Below are 20,691 nucleotides of genomic sequence, written 5' to 3' on the forward strand. Positions count from 1 at the left end.
AAGGGCAGTCCCAAACTTCCCCTAGCTTCTTTCCTCACTTAAGCTGTCTCTAATCTCTTGCTTTCATTCTCGGCAGAAACCTAGTTTTTAAATTTGTGTTAACAATGACAAACTTGATTCCTAAGTAAATTTGATTCCTAACAATGACAAATTTGTGTAGAGCAAAAAGCTTTGAATGCTTTATTTTGTTTACACATGGCAATAGCTCAGTGAGTTAGAGTAACTATCCTTTTTTCACCAAAAAGGAAACAGATTCTGTGAGAAGTTAAAATGACTTGTCCCATGAGTGTACAGTATATTTCGAATAACCAATTACCCAAATTTATTGGCTTAAAATAATAATTCTTTACTATTTCTCAAGACATATGGGTTCACTGGCTGAATCTACTGCTCTGGGCTGGAATGACTCAGCTCTTGTCAAGTGGGATTTGGGGACAATTCAGCTTTGCTTCCTGTAGCTTCTTACCTCCTTCTATCAGGTTTATTCTCATAGAAATTACAGGTGCTCAAGAAAGGAAGGAGAAACACCCAACTGCTTTTCCAAACTCTATTTGCTATCATTTGAACCAAAGCAAAGCACATGACTGATCCCAGAATCATAATGAGAGGAGACTACAGAATGCTGGGCAAAAATAACCCATTAATTTGGACTATAAATGAAACTTATCTACCTCATATAGCTAATAAGTTGAATAAATAAGTTTCAAGATCAAATCTCTTTCAACACAGAGTTCATTTTCTTTACTATAACAGAACAACATAGACTAGGTAATTCATAAAAAAAGTTGAGCTATATCATGCCTCAGTTAAGTATTCAAAAGAATTAAAGTTAAATTATAGTATTCCATACTATAGCAATATATGCATACCTGTGTTTATAGAAGAACAATTCCAATAGCCAAATTGTGGAAACAACCTAGGTGTCCATCAATAGGTAAATAGATAAAGAAAATATGTATGTATACACAATGGATTTCTAGTCAGGCATAAAAAAGAACAAAATTACGTCATTTGAAGGAAAATGGATGGAACTTGAGAGCATCATGTTAAACAAAATAAGCTAGACCCAGAAAGTCAAGGGTTATATATTTTCTCCCATATGTAGGAACCAGAGGGATAAAAGTGGGAAAAGGGGGTGTGCAGGGGGGTTGGTCTTGTAGAATATTGAAGGGAGATGGTAGAGTAGAAGAAGCAGTGGGAAGGACAGGTACTGGGAAAGGAGAGGTCATGGGGAATGAAATGAAAATATAATATTATGTGTATGTATGGATATGTAACAATGGGGTCCACTATTAAGTATAATTATAATAATGTACCAATAAAAACAGGAAATTTATTTCTCACAGTTCTAGAAGCTAGAAAGTCCAATGTCAAGGTATCTGTATCTGGAAAGAGCCTTCTTCTTTTGTCATCCCATGGCAGAAAGGAAAAGAGAGAATAAGATTTCAAGAGAATGAACTTACAGCCTGAATCCCTTTTGTAATCAGTATTAGTCTCTTCGTGACAGCAGAGTTCTCGTGGCCTAATCACTATTCAAACCATGGCGGTTTCTGTCTCCAGATTCTGGCTGCTTATTTCCTTCATAGTTCCTCTTTTATCTGTCCCCTTAAGTGCTGGCACTTTTGCCCCCTCCTCCAGGATTTTGTTCTTGATTTATTTTTTTTCTCACTACATAGTCTCTCTGGAAGATCCCTAGAGGGCCAAAGCAACTATCTCCATCTTTTTGTTCATTCCTGCACATAAAACCTACATATCTTCTTGTAAGTTCCCATCTTGATAAGACAGCATCTACCTGGAAATGATCCTACATAACATATGTTATCCTCCATAACCAAGGTATTGACATTTTGGGCCAGATATTCTTTGTTGTGAGACCTATGCTGTGCATTGTAGGATCTTTTGCAAAATCCCTAACTCCATTTACTAGATGCCAGTAGAATATCCCTTCCCTGTGTTGTATCAAGGTCCAAAATCTCCAGATACTGCTAAATATTCCTTGGGGAAGTGGGCAATTGCACCTGGTTAAGAGCTACGCTATATCATCATCCACTCCTGTAGATTTAACATTTGTAGCATTTGTTCCTTCTTGTCATTCTTCTTATAACTCATTCAATTAAATTCCACATGGCTTTGTGTCAACATTCTCCAATTGCCTCCTATCTGGCTGTGGAAGACAAGCTAACTAACACAATAGTCCATATGGATTCAAATCTTCCTTGCTTCCTTACACACACACACAAAAAAAAAAAAAAAAAAAAACAAAGAAAGAAAGAAATACTTGTTTTTCAGCCTCACTTGCATCTAGGAATAGCCAGGTGACACAATTCAGCATGACAGTCAAACTGTGGAGTCATTCATCTTGTGTTGCAACTCGGCCTCATCACTCTGATAGTTGTGTAGCATTAGCAAAGTTACTTAAATTCTCTGTGCCACACCACTGAGACTGGGAATAATAATAGTACCAACCTTATAGTACTATTGTGAAGATAAATGAGTTAATATGTGAAAAACCAGCCTCTACCTCAGAGCAAAGCCTGTCCAAGGAAGGGACATCACCTTTGTCCTTGGAAAAACCCACAGAGCACCCCTAGGCACATTCCCACCCTGCTAATGGTTTATCTACAAATAACAGGAGAGATCTGCTATCCCTGACTCAGTCAGGCTAGGTGGGGACCCATAGCAACCCCCTAGCAACCACCAATCAGCATGAGACAGGGAAATACCTGGGATGCCAGATGACCCTCCCAGTAGTTTATGCAGAAACCATGCAGTTCAGCACGTACACCCCTCTTGGCTTAAACCAACCAGTTCAAATGAACACCCCTTTTGTACTGACCAATCACCTCTACCCAACTTGTTCCCACCAGTGAATGTGCTAATCATGTTTTAGAGTTGTTATTTGATTTTCCCGAGGTGTGTGATGATTTGCTATGATGTATGTGAAGTCCCTGCCTTCTCCAAAGAATGTATAAAACTGCTGCAAACCCTGGGCTCAGGGCCTCTCAGCGTCACCAGTTGCTGTGTGTGCGCGCACACGGAGGACTGAGCTAGCTTGCAATAAATACCTCTTTGCTGCTTACATCAATCTTGGATCTGTGGTGGTCTTTTGGGGGTCCCGAATTCGAGCATGACATATGTACAAAGTGTCTAGTACTGTGGGTGGAAGCAAACACTGGGTAAAAATGGTGGCTTTGATATGAAGATGATGGTGATCATGTAATCTTTTATTCTCTGTCATCTCAAATATCATTATTTCACATCCTATCCTCCATGACTACAATATTCACCTTTTGACTCAGTTCAGGTTAGACTTCCTCTAGAAAATTTTCCTCTCACCTATTCCTTTCTACATTTGAAGGCCTTTCTCAGATCTTACTTGGTTTCCTCCTGCTCCTAGGCTATGAATTCCTACAAGGCAAGGACCAGATCTTTCTCTCTAGGACCACCACAATGTTCAATACATATTGAATGTTCAGTAAAAGTCTGTGGACTAAATTAATGAGTGAATGAATATTGGTAGCATAGAACAATCTTGCAATTCACTGCACTCCCTTTTAAGATCAGAGGATAAAACTATCAGATTAAAAAACAATTCCAATTTTACTAACTTAGCAATCTATGGTCATTTTTGGAAAAGGTGGACTTTTAAACAAAACTTGAGACAAAGCTAGTGTAAATTGAAATAAAATCAACCAATTCTCTCTCTCTCTCTCTCTCACATACATACACACACACACACACACACACACACACACACACACAATAAATAAAAGAAAGAAAAAGAAAAAAATAATTTTTTAAAGGAAACCTATTTCATTATCAGTAGCCTGGTAACTCCGGTTAAGCTTTTAAGTAAACTGAAGTCAGAGACTAAATTATTTTTAGGGTAAAGAGAAAAACTATACATGTGACTTCTAACTTTGCAAACATCCTTACACAACATTATTCTAAATAAGTTCATCTAAATTTGGGCAGAAGAGTGGCAATTCTAAGTGTTAATGGACAAAGATGTCACAGTTTTAACACTCCATTGATATACTTTCCAAAATGAGAAAATTTTAAAGTTGCCTTTTAATTAAAAGCCTCTTACACACACACACACACACACACACACACACACACACACACTTTTCATCAGTTGTCTCCACTTAGCAAACTGTTAATAAATTAAAAATACTTAAATTTTCAGGAAACGAAGGGAGCAGCTATAATCTTGAATAATGCAGTGTTTTCATCCCCATCTCTTTGCAGAACAGTACCCAACCACAAATGGCTAAGAAGCTTTTCTTCCCTGGGATTAGACTTAACCATCTATCATTTGGCATAACCAACTCTGACAAGTGATTGATCTTCTCTAGATAAAAATTTATTAGATCATCTCTTTTAGGGCAAAGGAATTGTAGGCAGCTTTCTCCAAAATCCTTAAAACAAATCTTAAAATGAACTACTAAAACTAAGGAATTTCTCAAAAGATCCCCCAAGAAAAGTTATATTTCCTTTCCCCTTACAAAACAAGGGTCTCATATAACACACAAACAATGCACTCTTTAAAAGGTAATTTTCAGTGGTACAACCACAAGTCTCAATCCAATGTTCCACTTTCCCTGATGACAATAGCCCTTCAGCGACTCCTGTTTATGTCTTCTAGATGCTCATTGGTATCTGAGGTGACAACCAACACAGGGATGCCAAGGGTCATCAGGTGGTTGGTGGAGCGCCCGCAAGTCTCTCAGAGAGTTCCATGAGGTGTCCATGGGACCTCGCGCCCAGGCCAGCCGGGCTCCAGTGATAGGGCCACGATTTAGCCCGTCGTCGGGAGGAGGCTAGCGCCCCGGATTCACGTCGCCTCCACGCCCACCTCCTCCTGCAAGAGTCCCCTCCCATTGCCACTGCACGGACTCTCGGGTTGCCCTTATTGTTGTCCGCGTCTGTCACTTTGTGGGCCGTGTGACATGAATGGATGAGCTGGACACACCTTCTGTCCTTCTAGAAAAAAAAAAAAGAAAAAAAAAACCGTCCCGATTTGTATAGACACCCCCCCCCCCCCAGCGCTCCCAGAGTTTACGCGGCCGGTCAGGGGGACGCACCGCTTCCCCCTCCCACCCTCACTCCTCCCATCCCTTAAAAAAAGAAACGACCAACGCAAATAAATAATACCGTTCCAAGCCTGCGGCGTCCTCGGTGCCCTCTCCTCCACGCTGGGCTCAGCGCACTCCAGCCCGGGGGAGGCGGCGGTGAGAAGCGGTGGCCAGGTCCGGCGCGGGGCGCGGGCTAGAGGCGGGTGCAACTGGCCCAGCGGGCGCCGCACTATGCTCCCCAGCGCCGTGGCAGCGGGCGCGTACTGGGACGTGGTGGCTTCCTCCGCGCTCCTCAACCTCCCCGCAGCGCCGGGCTTTGGCAACCTGGGCAAGAGTTTCCTGATCGAGAACTTGCTGCGGGTCGGAGGCTCCCCAGTCCACGGGCTGCAGCCACCCCCACCCCACGGCCCCGCGGCCTCCCTAGTCACAGCTGGGGGCGCGCAGCTCCGGCCCCTGCCCGCCAGCCCCGTTCCCCTCAAGCTGTGCCCAACAGCCGAGCAAGTCGGCCCCGCCGCGGCACCCTACGGCACGCGGTGGGCATTTCAAGTGCTCAGCCCCTCGGGGAACGGCAGCCTCGCGCCGGGCCGGGCTCCGGAGGACCGAGACTGTGCTTTCCAGCCTTCTGCCCCAGGTGAGCCAGCTCTTCCTTTCTCAGCCGCGCCCAGGCGGGCGCCCCACTGGGCTCGCCAGCATTGCGCACTGCACCAAGGGAGTGCCAGCCTGGGACCTTCCTGGAGCATGTCGAGATTTAGTGGAGATGCCACTTGGGGAGTAAGAGGGAACCACCACTTTTTGTGATTATTATTATTATTTTTTTGCCCCATCTCAGCCCATAGTTTCTGTCCTGTTTCCTTCTTTGGACAGGTGGTAGGGCTACCTTGACTTTGGGGCTTTAACGGGAAAACCCTGAAGGCACCTCTAACCGGAAAGGGCATCTCAGTTCCGAGATGCCTGTGAGGCTGGACCAGTTTCCTGGGGTTTCCCAAGTACAGCGTTTTTAGTCTCCCCGCTCCTGTCCCGAAGGCCGCCTTCGGGAAAGTTCTTGGCAAGGAGAGTCCAGAGGTCCGCTTTGCGGGCTGTTGCCATCCACCCTTGTGACGGTCTGGGTTGTTCAGGAAAAGGTCTTTGGAAGAAGAGTTGAGAAAGTTTTGGCTCTCTTTCCCCTTTAACATTTTGGAACATTTTAGGCGCAAAGAAATCAAGGCCGACTTTTTTTTCTTCGCGCTGAGCTGAAAAACAGCTGAATTGGCAACTGGAGTAGGAAGTTCACCAATAAATGGGAATTTACCAAGAGAAGGACAGTTTGGGTTTACGTTAGTTTTACCGTATAGAAACTAGCTTTGTACCGTGTTATTTATTTGCGTTGGATTGGGACGAAGAATGCAGACTGTTGAGTCAAACATTAGGTAAAGTTTATAGGGAGGCTGCCGAAATTAGCGATGATAAAAGGATATGTTTCTTAGAGACTTGGAAACTGAGATCCAATTGGATTAATTTTTGGCTGCGTCCTTAGACGATCTTAACTCATTCTTTTAATCCCAGAGGGTTTGTTCAGAATGACTAATAGATGCTTTTTCAGCATTTTCCATTGTCCCAGCAAACTGCCGGATCAAATTTATTACTAATGGCTTTATAGAATTTAACATGTTTAGAACCTGTCCTAGTCTTTCAGCTTGAAATGATTACTAACAGAATGGAACAAATATAATTATATGAACAAATATAATTATATGAACACAGGTCTCATTCACATAGTGTAAAACCTAAATGCATTTAGGAACAGGAATAGATAAAGTTAAGGCAAGGCATAAGTGTGGACCGCTTTGCTTTTGAAATATGAGGAAAATTAGAAACACGTAAAGCAGGGTTACATAAACAAAGAATTAGTAAGTAATCTCATAAATTGTCAAGAAACTTTGTTGATTTGAATAACTTGATGGATTGGTATTGTGTTTGTAGAAATTATTTTTAAAGAATTCTTAAATTGTTAGTGATTGGCTTCTTAACCATGAAAAAATACATAATTTAAACTGTGAGGATTTTACCAATTAAATAAACCAAATGCACATCAAATTCAGATTGTTCAATAACTATTAAAATTATTTCATGTATGTATCCATTTCTTTCAAAATATCACAATGGGTGGGCAAAGGATTTTCTAACTATGTTGTTTTTATTTTCAGGAGCATATTCATTCTTGTGCACATATTAAAGTATAAAAACTCAAAAATTATTTTTTGGAATAAATAAGAGGGTACAAGAATATATATTTCCTTTTAAATGAAAGATTAAGCGTATATATTATTAAATGTTTTGGTCAACCCTCATGAAGACTTGATGTGTTCCTAGGTTAATTTTCACTTGAACAAACAACCTTTTGTTTCAAAGGGCATTTTTGTAAAGAATGCATCTAATTTTTGAAAGTGGGAAAATATCTAAAGAAGGAAAAAGCCCCATAAGTTTGTGCTACTTAAAACCAGAATTTACATTTATTTTTATAATTTAACAAATGATATAATTTTCTGAACATTGTCCTAGTTTTATTTAAGTGACAGATTCTTGTCTTACTAAATGTCATAGAAATTCTTTATGTAGTGTAAATTATGAAGTTATAATGAGTGCCAATGATTTTAGCTGTTACCTGGAAATTAGGTGAGTATGAACTAGTGATTGATGTTCTGTAGAGAGCATAAAAGAGCTATTGTTTTCAGAAAGATAACAATATTTCTTTTTGAAATATCAGTGAACAATTAGTACTAATCTTTTAGACACTAACTTGGGGTAAATTTATAAAATATGATTTTAATAATTTGTACATATTGACAACCCACTTTATTTCAAACTTAATTTGTTGATTGCATCTGTCTAGATGTTGAATAAGGACATGCAGAGTTATTTTTAAGTGCATTAATGAAATACAGCATTATTTAAAATTTAAGGGATTTATGCCACTATGTGTATTTTTGCTTCATAATTTTGATTACCTACTACTAATTATACTATATATTTAATTTAGCAAATGCTTACTGAGGGTGTCTCATGTATCAACTTCTGTTTTAGAATCTTGGCATAATAATGGAACAAAAGAAATAACTACCCATGTGGGGGCTTACATTCCATGTTCTATAGTGTTCTATAGGTTACCAATCAATCATTCATTAGCTTTTTTAATCTTCATAATGGGCCAACAAGTTAGCTGTTGGGATTCATCTCTTTCTACAATGAAAAATATTGTTTCACTTACTAATTTTATTTCCATCCCAAATATTACTTGAAATATCTGTGGTGTTGTGAAGCAGAAAAAGTTTTTTTCCCTCCAAATCTTCAAATTAGCACTTTAGTTTGCCTTCATTGACTATGATAACCTGAAAAGGAATGGGACAACCAGTTGTATTCCAGTTACCCTAATAAATCAGATTATGATTTTATATCTCAGCTTATAAGGAAAGAAATTGACTTTCTTGTCATAAGACATATCTGAAAGGTGGGGACAGGTGAGTGGTAACCCAGCTTTATAGGTCATGGATGAAAGTATAGCTGTCAGTGCTTCATCCTGAAAACTGACAGGTTTGAATATTTAGAGCAAGAAAAGGAACACTGCAAATTATGCATTGTTCAATTTTAACACATTCCTTTATAATCAAAGAATATCCTGGAAGGTTTGAGAGGGGCACATTTAGTGCAGTAGTGTGTAATGAATAGATTCACCTCCACTTTTTTTATCTGAGAAAAAAAAAGTCTCAGACCTGTTATAGTTTATTAGTGGAAATTTGGAGGCTTTCTGAGTAAAATCCTAATGGTCAAAGATCCTCCCTCCAAAGTTCGCTAATGTCAGTATTTGGAAAGTATTGTTATAGATTTAAATACCCACATGCTTATGTATAAAATTATTTGGAATGCGAAAAGCTGAGTATTTTTAATTTATCTTGGTTATGAGAATGCCATGAATTTTCAAATTGATGGTAATGACATCGGTGTTCTTCAAAATAAATAGAACAAATAGTTTTGCTTTTTAGTAACATTTGTTATTTAAAATATTTTAGAAATAATTGACAAAACCTATTTTGTATTAAATCTTGTGCTGCATATAAAATGATTGGAAAGACGATGTTCATTTTGGATAAGTAAGTTTGTTATTTTTTGTTAAAAAGTAATTTTGCCAAGTGAGTGGTACTCTATAGGACAGAAATGGAAGATCCTTAGTATTTTTTGTTGTCATTCAGCTAGGGTTGTTTACCTATTATTCCTTGATTTTGTCTGAAATTACATACACTTATGTTTTGTGTTCAAAATGGTACTTTATTCCTCATTTATTGAGATACACTGAAAATCGGAAGTGATATAGACTGTCATACATTTTAGGCAGTTGGAATATGGATAAAGGATGAATCTGTGTTCAAAGCGAGGATTCCAGTCTAACTGAAGACTTTGTGATCTAATTTAATTCAGTTTGTAATTTTTGTTGCCAAACTAAGCTCTAGATTTGTTTTGGAAAAATGAAATATTGCAATCTTAAATGTTAATGCTGACCCAGAACCAGGATGAGAGTGTCGACCCAGAACAGAACAATGATAGTACCCATGCTAGCAGTTTTTTTACTCTGGCCATTAGCCCAGCATTCCTTTGGTAGAATTTATAGGTAATATCAGAACCATATTTTGCTCTATCTGTATATATTTTTATTCTGCTTAATATATCTTTGTAGGTAACTTATATCAATACCTTTTACATAGTTTCTGAATAATCTGCTGTGAACAAATTGTTAAATGGCCTCTAAGTTCATCAATACCTTCAGGTTTGAGAAATTCTTGCAATAAATAGTACTGATAGAACTTATAGGTAGTCCTTTTATGTTTGGTACTGATGGAGTAAGCCACACTCCTTAGAAAATAATATCTGAGTTGCAGCTACAGTGGGACAACAATTTATGTACACTTAATTTGCCTTCAACTTTAGCATCTCTGTTCATCTCCTACCCCCAATACATGCTTCTCTACTTTGTTCAACCAAGTCAATCACAATATGGTAACTTATATTTAAGCTATTGAGGTTTAATAACAAAATAAAGGAGTAAATCCAGCAGTCAAATAGGAACATTTAGTATTTTGTACTAACTCTTATTTACTTTAGATATTTGAGGGGTAATTTTAAGAGGTAAAATGGGATTGAATGCCCAGAAATTTAAGTACAGGCTTATGTAGAATTTAAAAATAAAGATACTAAGTAAGGGTACCACATGTGATGGGCTATTTAAAGGGATTGTCAAGTTGACTTTATCTATTGATCTGCCTATCTATCTAGACTTTTTTTTTTTTTTTTTTTAGTGGTGCTAGGGACAGAAACCAGGGCCTTGCACATGCTAGGCAAGCACTCTACCACTGACCTCTGTCCCTAGCACTTTATCTATGTTTGCTTGCCATCATTGTGGCTCAAATCTTGGAACCTAAACTGTGCTTTGGACTTCCTCTTTGTATGTGTCACTTCATTCTTGTTCTTGTGCCCACCAGAAAACATCTCTCTTTGCTGTAAGTAGATATTTCATGGTTTTGTTTGCCGCTGAACAATGATAGAAATGATAACAACTTGAAAGTATCCAAGGAGACAGCCTCTCTGCATTTCTGTTTAATAGTTTTGTTCATAAAATGCTTTGAGATTCTTTGACATAGGAAAGGTTTTTACAGAAGTAAAATGTTCTGTTGACATTGTTCATAACTTGAGAATCCATCTTATTTGTTTTGAGGGAATTTTATTTGCTGCCCTTAAAATTTTTTCTTACAGTTTTTGTTTATTTGTTTGTTTGTTTTTTTTATGGTAGTGGGGCTTGAACCCAAGGGTGTTTTACATTGAGCTACACCCAGAGCCATTTTTTAAAAAAATTTTGAAACAGGGCCTCATTAAGTTACTGAGGTTGGTCTTGAACTTGCAGTTCTTCTATCTTAGCCTCCCTAGTCACTGAAATTACAGGTGTGCACCACTATACCAGCTCCTATTTTTTTTTCTTTATATACAGTGTAAGTACACATTTTAGACCAGTTTAAATAACTTAAGTTTTCATTGAAATGCACCTGGAGTCTGCCAGGAGTAAAAGGCAAATTGTAAAATGAAACAATATGATTTTATCTAGGAATGCTTGTTAGAATCCTCATTTAAGACTTCATTAGATCATGTTTCTATTTTATACTCTCTTAGTAAGAAATTGGATTTTTGCCTTAGCACATAATATGCTTACCAGACCCTTGTATATTTTATTCCAAAATATTTTATTTCACTTTCAGTAATGTTTCCACTTTTAATGAAATCTCTCCCTTTAATTCTTTTTAGCCTCCAGTCAGTTCTTAACTTGGCAATGCCAAATGATTCATCACTTTATATAAAGTTACCATAACTGATTTCATTTTTAATAGCATTATTCATTTTGTCAACCAGTTATTAGTTGTGAATATTTCAGGGGCATAGTTTTGTGAGTTATGTGAACAGTAAACTTGAGGCACTAAAATTCTCTCTGAAGTCAAAGATCAAAAAGCCTCTAGAAGTTTTTAGACTTTTCTTTCAGAACCAAAGAATCCAGGAAAATGAAAGAGAAAAAAAAAAAAAAAAGAAGAAGAAGAAAGAAAGAGGGGGGTGATGAACCTGTTTAAAATATATTGTGGGATATTTAATTGACTTGTTATTTATAAATATTCCAAAGATGAATTAGATTTTTCACTTTTCAATAAAACCTTAATCCTCATAATTCTAAATGACCATCAGAAATAAAATATACATTATATTTCTACATGTCTGCTTGAGAAGACGCCAAATTTTGTGTTCTTAAAAACTTCAAATCTCTAATATTTTTCTCAATTAAACTATGGGAAGGAGTTTGTTATTTTTTGAGAAAATTTATGTATATTCACAAGATAATAAAAGCATGACTGCTTGGCAAGTTTTTAAATAGACTAACCTGAGGCTGAGTTGAGTTAAAGTGCATTGTACCAATCCTGTAGTTCATATGGGGTCTGAAACAAAAACACAATCTGACTCTTCAATCAAGAATAGAATCATACCTTGTAATTTATGAATTCTTTATAGGTACTTTTGCATTGCAATTAATCCAAGAGACTTTGTGCTCACAAAGCCTAACATATTTACTTTTAGGTCCTTTATAATAATAAAAAGTATAATAAAAATAATAAACATTGACAATGCTTCCTCCAAAGCATAAGTGACAAGTTTGGTAAATTTTTAACAACCATATGGTTTTCTGATCTAGTTTTATCAGCATTTGTGTCATTTTAAGGTTTAAATTCAAGTCTAAGCTCTTTATATTACCGATTGAATAACCCTAAGCAATTCCTAAAACTTCTTTGAACCTCTGCTTTTTTAAATTTCAAAATGTGAACAGATGGTAGGGTCAGCACTTGACTTTCAAGCACATAAGTCAGAGCCCATTGAGAAGGAACAGGAAAAGATGTGAAAAACTTCTTCCCACTATTTCACCATAAATAAACTGTTAGAAAAAGAGGTACTGCTATACAAGAACCCATTCCAAAACTTGGTGGCTTAAAAGAAACCATATTATTTTTCCCTCACAGTTTTGTGCATTGACTGGGTTCAGTAGGGAGATTCTCACTTGGAATCTGGTGCAGTTACAGTTGGTTTCCAGTTGGGGCTGCAGTCATCTGGAGGATCTACTGGCTAGATGTCTAGGGCTACTCACCTGACTGGCAGTTGACATTGGCTGTAGACTAGGTGCTCAACTGGAGCTGTTCATTGCAGCATCCATGCTTGTATTTTCCTGGTGGCTTGACCTTCTTATTGTGCAGAGTCTGGGTTCTTAAAGAGAGCTTTCCAAGAGAGCGAACATTCCAAAAACCCCACACGGTTTTGGAACTGTCGATATTCCGGACATTCTGGAACTTCTGTGACATTCTGGAACCTCCCAGACCAGGTCTTATACTTTTTAACTTATGAACTAGTCCAGCAAATTCCAGAATGCCACTACTGTCATTTTTCTGTATTAAGCAAGTCACTAAGACCCTCCCAAATTCAAGAAGAGGGGAGAGAGACCACAGCTTTCAATGGAAGGAATACCAAATAATTTGCAGGCATTTAAAATCTTCTAGGGGGTGAAATAAGGATTATGAACATCAGAAACAGTTCCCACTATACCCATCTTGTTTTGACCAGGTAGGAATTTTAATCACATACAGTGATGTATAGCTAGATGCTCAGAGAGGAAAGCAAAGCCTTTTAGAAGTAGAGTTTCAAGGGCTACAGATACCATTTCTCTTCGGTGACACTGAATTTATAAATAGAGTAGAGCAAAACATTTCCTTAAATTTAGCTTTTTTGTTTCGGAGCTGCTAATGAAAACTTCTCGAAAGGGTGAGGCAGCAAAGCTGGTGACCCTAGACAACAACAACGATGGACAGTCACAATGACTAATGTCCCACAGCTGGAGGGGAAACCAGCTTCTACCCAGTAGTTGCTGTTGTGAGGATTCATGAGAAAATGTTGATGGAAGTGTCCAAACAAGTAATGCTTATGGTTGTCTCTTGCTACACAGTGTTACTATGGTCACAACCTTCCCTATAGACTTTCCTTTTCCTATTTCATCTCAGCCACCACTCCAGGTGAATTTTCCTGAAATGTAGCTTTCATCATATTACCCAGCTACCCAGGAAAACATAAATTATACTCGTTGATGACAATCAAAGAAAATAATCTCTTTGGCTTTCAGGACCTCATTCCCTCAGCAACATTGATCTCTTTTAGCCACTCTTGTCCCTTTGACCTTGTCCCAGTACCAAGACTGTTCTTCTTAAGGTTTTTCATGCATCCTAACCATTCTTACCTCCTTTCCTTTGTTCATATGACTTAACCCCCAATGAGGTCTTTTCTTTTCTTTTCGTCATTCCAAATACTTCCAAAATAGATAAAGGTCCTAATTAAGATGTTTCTCCTGCTTAAAGCCTTCTTTGACCAAACCTTCCTTATAATATTCTTTTTATTTGCTTCTATTTCAGTAGAAGTCTGGACCATATTATTTCTTTTTATGTGTTATGTTATTATGGATCTGGAATTACGTAATAATGGCAGTCTGTGTACCTGGTACTTGAAGGAGATCATTAAAACTAACCTTTCAAAATTATTTAATTCCCTGTTGTTCTTTCCCAGAGGTTTTTATTTTTATTTTTTTGACCTTCTGCAGTAGTAGGATATTTTGGAACCTTGTCTCATTTCTCCTCATCTTCCTTGAAATGTGCTTCAGTCTGCGTAGCATTACAATGGAACGCTGAAATTTATTTAAAAGTTTTATTGGTGATCTTTGGTATTTTGTCTTTGAAATGTCACCTCAAGTCAGTTAGTACCACAGTTTGCAGTGATAATAAAAAGAATTGGTTTCACACCAATTGATTTCCATGGTTCTTCTCCATCAATAAAGAAGAATGAAAATAACAAAAGTCAACTAAAATAATTGTTTTCTAGACAACAGAATGTTGAAAATAATTTCTTTATAGTTAGGCTTGTAACTATTCTTTGCTTGGGATATTTACATCATATAGCGATCTATTTAGTTTTGAAAAAGTAAGGCCAGTTCACCTTTAAGTTGGCTCTAAGTTCCCATCTAAAATTGATATTCAAAATAATTAAAAGACACTTTGAATCTGTTTCTTCAAATAAATTAGAACCTTTGATGAAGTGTGGAAAGTTTATAAAGTTTTCTGGAAATGCATGAATTTAGTCATTTGGTCGCAGGAAGATTCTGGTTTAGTCCCAAAAAATTTAAATCGTTTTGTTTGTGAGTTGTAACAACTTCCCATAGAAAATGGAAGTTTGATTTGTTGGTGGAATATGAAATTTGGAGTATCTTGAAATGCTGTACCAATAGGACCTGAGATCATGCTGTAGAACCTGTCCCATGGGTGCTCTTTTCATAGGAAAGGACATTCTTTTTCTCTCTTGGGGATCTTAGGAGGTGTGTCTATTTTTCCGGAGTCCAGCTTGGAATAACTAGCAGAGTCTGTAAATGAAATCCCTACCCCTCATGGCTAAAAACTAATCACAAAAATCCTTATTGTTTCTCTTGCCTACTTTTTTACTTTGGAGAAAGTGATCATAATCACATTCTGGACAGAGGCCCATTTGAGGTTGAATGTTAATGAATGAAGGAATGAAATGGCTTGTGTTAAATTTGTAGCCAGTCCAGTGCCTGACTATAGTAAACACTCCTTAAATATTATCATTATGACTCTTGTTCAGTAAGTTCACCATGAGTCATTCTTAACACAGTTGAATGATGAAGTAATTGCATCTAAACTGCATTGATGGGGTTTGAATGCTTATCTTCCAGTATTAAATGGCCTTTTCCCCCCCTGCATTTTTCAGAGTGTCTTCGAAGTAGATCTTAAGGCTTACAAAAGTTTTCACACATCTGTTCACTTGTCACTTCATTTTCATGAAGGTTGAGTTTTCTCTTTTCCTCATTTTAAAAAAAAGTATGTGGCTTACAAATGTTAAAAGTTCAAAATATATTTTAAATGCATTGCATTATTTTAAATAATTATTTCCTGTTGCCATTGAGCACCAAGGCAATCACATGCTCAGATAGATTAGCATTTGACTTATGTCAGAGTAGGAGCATGTGAAAAAAAAAAGGAGCACTTAATTGGAATTTCACAGTGATTTCCACATAAACCAGCTTCAACAAGGTGTATTTATGTATAGCAATCAGGAATTGACTAATCTCCTGTGTAAATATATGTGTCAAATACATGATTTAAAATGGTGAAGAACTTCTATACAATAGAACCTCAAGCTTGGTCTTGTCACAAAGTATGAAAGCCAGTTCTTTAGCCAAACTGGAATTGTTACTGTAGACTTTGACATTTTTTGTAATTACAGATTTTGAAACTGTCATTTTAATTACAACTTTCATGTAGGGTAATGGGCTGTTCCATTAAAACTCTTTCTGGAAAAATTTAATAATAAAATCAGACATCTTCAAACCACATTTATCACAAATGTATTTAATTGATTACTTAAGGAAATAATCTGTTTTCTTTAATCTTTTATTTTCCCATTTTTAGGGGAAATGGGATGGTAGACTCAGAAACATTTTGGCTAGAATAGAAATTATCTAATTTATATATACCTTGCATTATTATTTCAGTGGTTTTACTTGGGTACGATCTTATTTCCTGTATTCTATATTGAATAGCAAATAATAAGCAAATAGATTTTCTTTGGCATTTCCACCTAGCATAATAAATGTTTAATTTTATGTATGTAAATGCAACATTACTGAATTTTTTCCTTCTACCTAAAAAGAAAAAAGAAAGAAAGAAAGAAAGAAAGAAGGAGCTAACATAAATGCTTGATAATAAATACAATGAGGCAATTTTTATATTTAGAAACATAATTCAATTTTTCAAAGTACTTCATATGTCCATAGTAATTATGGAAATATAAATCTGCCTAAATAATGTCATGTTCTTGTAATATAATTCAAGAGATAAAATTTAAATGATTTTTAATTACTCTGATGGTTTTATAATTGATATTAGAACAATTTATGGTAAAAATAAAACTAAAAAAAGTTTTTGAACTTTTTGAACACCAAAATATTCTCATTTTCATACCTTTGCCTTAGTTGCCATATTTTCCAAATAGTGTTAAACACTATTCTCTGGAAATCCAGATACTTAAAAAGTCTGAGAACATTAATATTGAAACTCTCCACTGTATTAAAGGAAGAAATCTGCATTTATGACTAATTTGTAATTTTAGGGTTTTCAGGATCCTAAAATACTATAATTATTTTTAACTGGGAAATATGCTTGTGTTGACATCTGCTTTAAATAATTGATGAAAATAAGCATGCAATTTATCAGTTGATTAAAATGTGAATCTGAAAGTACTGTGTTCTTCAGAAAGGTATGTAGTCATGTCAAGACAATATTCCCTTGTGTAATTAAGAAAACGAAAGAATTTGTCACTTGAATATGACAGGAGAATAGCAAAACTATTTATTTTCAAGTCATGTTTTAAGTTCCAAGGTCATCGATTATGAAAGATACCATGAAGGAAGGTGTGTGGGGGAGCAAGCAAGGGCTTAAAGTTTGATCCTTGATTCTTCCCTAAGAACACGAGGGAAATGTCTTAGACTTGAAGAACATTCATTTAGTTACAAAATATTGATGATTTATGATGTGCTAGGCACTCTGCCTGGTATGCTATGATAAAAGCAAGTGCCCGCCTTCAGGAAACCTTAACCACATTTATATTGTATTAAACCCACTGTATTAAGGACAGTATATTTAAGCTACTTAACCAAAGCCTGGCATATGGGAAGTTCTCAATAAAGGAGAATTGTTGTTTAAATTCTATAACACCCTTATAACTATTTTTCATCGATTGGGGAATAGAGTTAAAAATTTCACTTAAAATGTTAAATTCAATTGAAGTGATATATAATTTCTATGATGGTATTTATACTCAAAATTTTAGAATGGTCTATAATGATAATAAAACTTCAAAAAATTTGTAGAATTTTTTGGACACAAAAATGGGTCTCCTTTACATACATTTGCTATAAGACTAATCATAACTGTTTCATGCATATCTCTTGAAATTTTTATGAGTAACAATTTAATAAAATGAGAACAGAATTTTTTGGCAAATCACTACACTATAAATACTATAAAGACTTTCAGTTTAACTGAATTTCTCTGGAGATAAAATAGGATTATTCTCAAATACTTAAAAACATGTACATATGATCAGAAACACCACTTTTTATTGAGGAATTGTTCAGTAAATGAATTATCACAAACTTGGGAATTTAGTTCAGTATATATTTCAAATAAACTTTATTCTAAAAGCAAGCAGTAAAGTGATATAATCTTTTTCAAAATTAAATGTAAGCACATAACATTTAAATTGTTCCTTGGTAAGTAGAATATTTTAGAGCTGTGTTATTTAATATCATAGGCCCTAGTCACAGGAGTCTATTTAATTTAAATTAATTTGGGTTAAAATTTCAGTTGCTTTGTCACATTAGCTACATTTCAGGAGCTACTAGATTTGGCTAGTAGTTAAGATGTAGGACAGGACAGACACCGCTGTTTGCGTCATCCCGGACAGTTTTTTCTTGGACAGTGTTACTCTAGATATATTAAATAAAGGAATATTAGATATTCACTACTTGTAATTATGACCTCACAGGACAAGAACTTATAATTTTGATATCTCCACTACATCTTCCAAATCTTGCTGAAATTATTTAGCAAGCACTTTGACAGATGAAGTGTACTTTAATGTGACTTTAATTTCAGTATGAGTTATAATGGAATAACTAAGAAAATGAAGGGCTTTTACTCAACTGACTTAGAAAAGTGGAATTTTGAATATTGTCTAAAAGAATGGCTGATCAGTGAGACCAATGCTTTCTCTGCAGGGCCTCCCAAACCTTTTCTTCTGAGTGCTCCAGCATTCTACTCTGCGTGCTGTGGTGGGTCCTGTCGGCGCCCTGCATCCCCCTCTGCTTTTCCAAGTAAGTTTTTAATGATTCATCAGCAATGCCTCAGTTATTCTGTAAACCAGAGCAGCAGGATTTAATGTGCTCAGGGAAGCTAATTGGTAATGCAATGGCAAGGAGCTAATTCCTCACTAAAAATCACAGCGATCCTATTCAGAAGGCTTCCAGAGATTTATCAAACCTCAGCACAGTGAGCAATTGTGAGCAGTTTCTAATGGCTTTGAGACCTAGGGCTGACATACCAAGGAAAGCAACTTGTTTTCCATTTGATATAAAAAGATCTCTGAGGGACCAGTTTGGCTCTTTTTGAAATGTGTAACAACACTCCTTTAAAAAAGAAAAAAGAAAGGGAGGCAGGCAAAGAAACTGCTGTGTAAAATTCCATCCAGTTTAAAATGTGACATGAAGTCATAAGGTGTCTGTAGAAAAACATTAAAAATTGCCAAGATTGTGAGAGAGGATAAATACCTCCTCTTTATCATCGCAAAGAAAACCAGCCAGAGCTATAGGACATGCTTTCAGGTGGACATTAAAAATCATACAGGTAAAAATTTAATAGCACGGGTGGAGGGCCTGGAAAGAGAAGGATGAACTTTCCAAAACTCACAGCGCGTGCACACACACACACTGTCACTTGCAAAGACAAATGTCTGGCTGCAAGTAGTTCACCTGGGTCTTGAGATGTCTTGATAAGGTAAGAATCTGTAGGTAGAGAATTTGTGTTGATGATGAAGAAGTCCAGTGGAGGGATGCGTTTATCTCAGCTGCCTAGGAGAAAACATTTATTCAGTTAACAGTTCTGTCAGGTGAAAGCGAAATAAGAGTTGAGTCAGACTAAAGTACAGAGCTCTATCACGGTTGAATTCAGCTCCCTGCTGCCTCAGTGCATGTGTTTTATGAATGTTTCAGGAGAGCAGTTGCTCAACAGAATGATTCCTGACAAGTGAGGCAGCAAATGCTGGCCGTTTAATGAGCTTCAAGCTTCTGAGCATCTCTTTAGGGGGCTGATACTTTCCCACAGAGCACTTTACATGGCTGGGACCCAGCACAATGGGTGACAGACCCGTGACCAATCATCACTTTCACTTGACTCATCCACACGCGACCTCACCACGATTTTTCACTCTGCAGATGAACTTTAGGAGCCATTTCACATGGAAAAGGCTTGGGCAAGGGTCAGTTGCCCTTTTGTATGGTCATAAAGCAAGGCTCTGTGTGTCAGTCTTTTCTCCTGTCTCACATTCCAAGTGAATTTCTGGACACCATTTAAAGCACTTGACTGAAAAATAAAGCAGTGAATGAAACTGACTTTTATAGACTCATTCTAGCTCATCTTCCCATATAACCCTGTCCACCTGAAAAGGGATTTAGTGGATGAGCTGAGTGTATACAGGGACTTGCTGAATACATAGGGCCCATTATCAACTGTGGGGATTGTTTATTAACCAGGACTGATACACTACTATTTTGGAAGTGACCTATTAATTGTCCATTTAATTAGAATGTATTGAATTCAAATAGCAAAATAGAAACCATGACTAAACCTTTTACTCGCTCCTTCAAGGTGGTCTGCTCTGAAGAAGATTGAAAGCTGTTGTGCAAATTAAGGAGACATTTATCACCATATATTAGAGTAGCAGGCCAAGATTTCGGGAGCGGGGCCTTAAAAACCCAAATATCTGATACCATGCCCACAGTGGCATCTCTGCAAAATTAAATCTTTGGTGTTACATTCTGGGAGAGGAGGTTAAAAGGGATCCCACACTTCGTTTCATTTTGTTTCACCCTGATATGCTACTATCTTCTGCTTTAGAAAATCTCTGGTGGTATAGTTCAGGTAAGTAGAAGTGGGCAAAGAAAAATGCCACGTAACAGATGGACATTCACATATGTCTGTGAATGTGTGTGTGTGTGTACGTGTATTTATTTTATAGTGGCATTTTAAGAGCCTCTGAGCCATGGAAGTTTGGGCCAGTTTAATAAATAGAGCAAATAATAGTAATGCTAACAACACTTCCTAGACAACTTCATCTCCTTGACTGCTTGAGAGGGTAAGATGGCCTTTCTTCCATCTATTCCTTGGTCTTTCCT

General features: G+C 36.8%; 1 protein-coding gene and 1 long non-coding RNA gene across 2 annotated transcripts in view; one reads left to right on the forward strand and one right to left on the reverse strand.

Moving 5' to 3' along the window:
- Nucleotides 1–4,344: 4,344 nt before the first annotated feature.
- LOC120888324 (uncharacterized) lies at nt 4,345–5,297 on the reverse strand. The gene is made up of 2 exons (XR_005731864.2): nt 5,158–5,297; nt 4,345–4,986 (listed from the first exon to the last, which is right to left on the reverse strand). It is a non-coding gene; the product is annotated as an uncharacterized LOC120888324 (long non-coding RNA).
- Nucleotides 5,298–5,299: 2 nt separating this feature from the next.
- Nucleotides 5,300–20,691, forward strand: part of Dbx2 (developing brain homeobox 2) — a 35,246-nt gene continuing 19,854 nt past the window's right edge. Inside the window, exons 1-2 of the mRNA XM_005324854.5 lie at nt 5,300–5,709; nt 18,520–18,615. Of these exons, the coding sequence (XP_005324911.2) occupies nt 5,310–5,709; nt 18,520–18,615 (496 nt within the window). The 5' untranslated portion in view covers nt 5,300–5,309. The remainder of the gene's footprint in view (nt 5,710–18,519; nt 18,616–20,691) is intronic.

This window comes from Ictidomys tridecemlineatus, chromosome 6, assembly GCF_052094955.1.
Source record: "Ictidomys tridecemlineatus isolate mIctTri1 chromosome 6, mIctTri1.hap1, whole genome shotgun sequence".
NCBI classification, from domain to species: Eukaryota; Metazoa; Chordata; class Mammalia; order Rodentia; family Sciuridae; genus Ictidomys; species Ictidomys tridecemlineatus.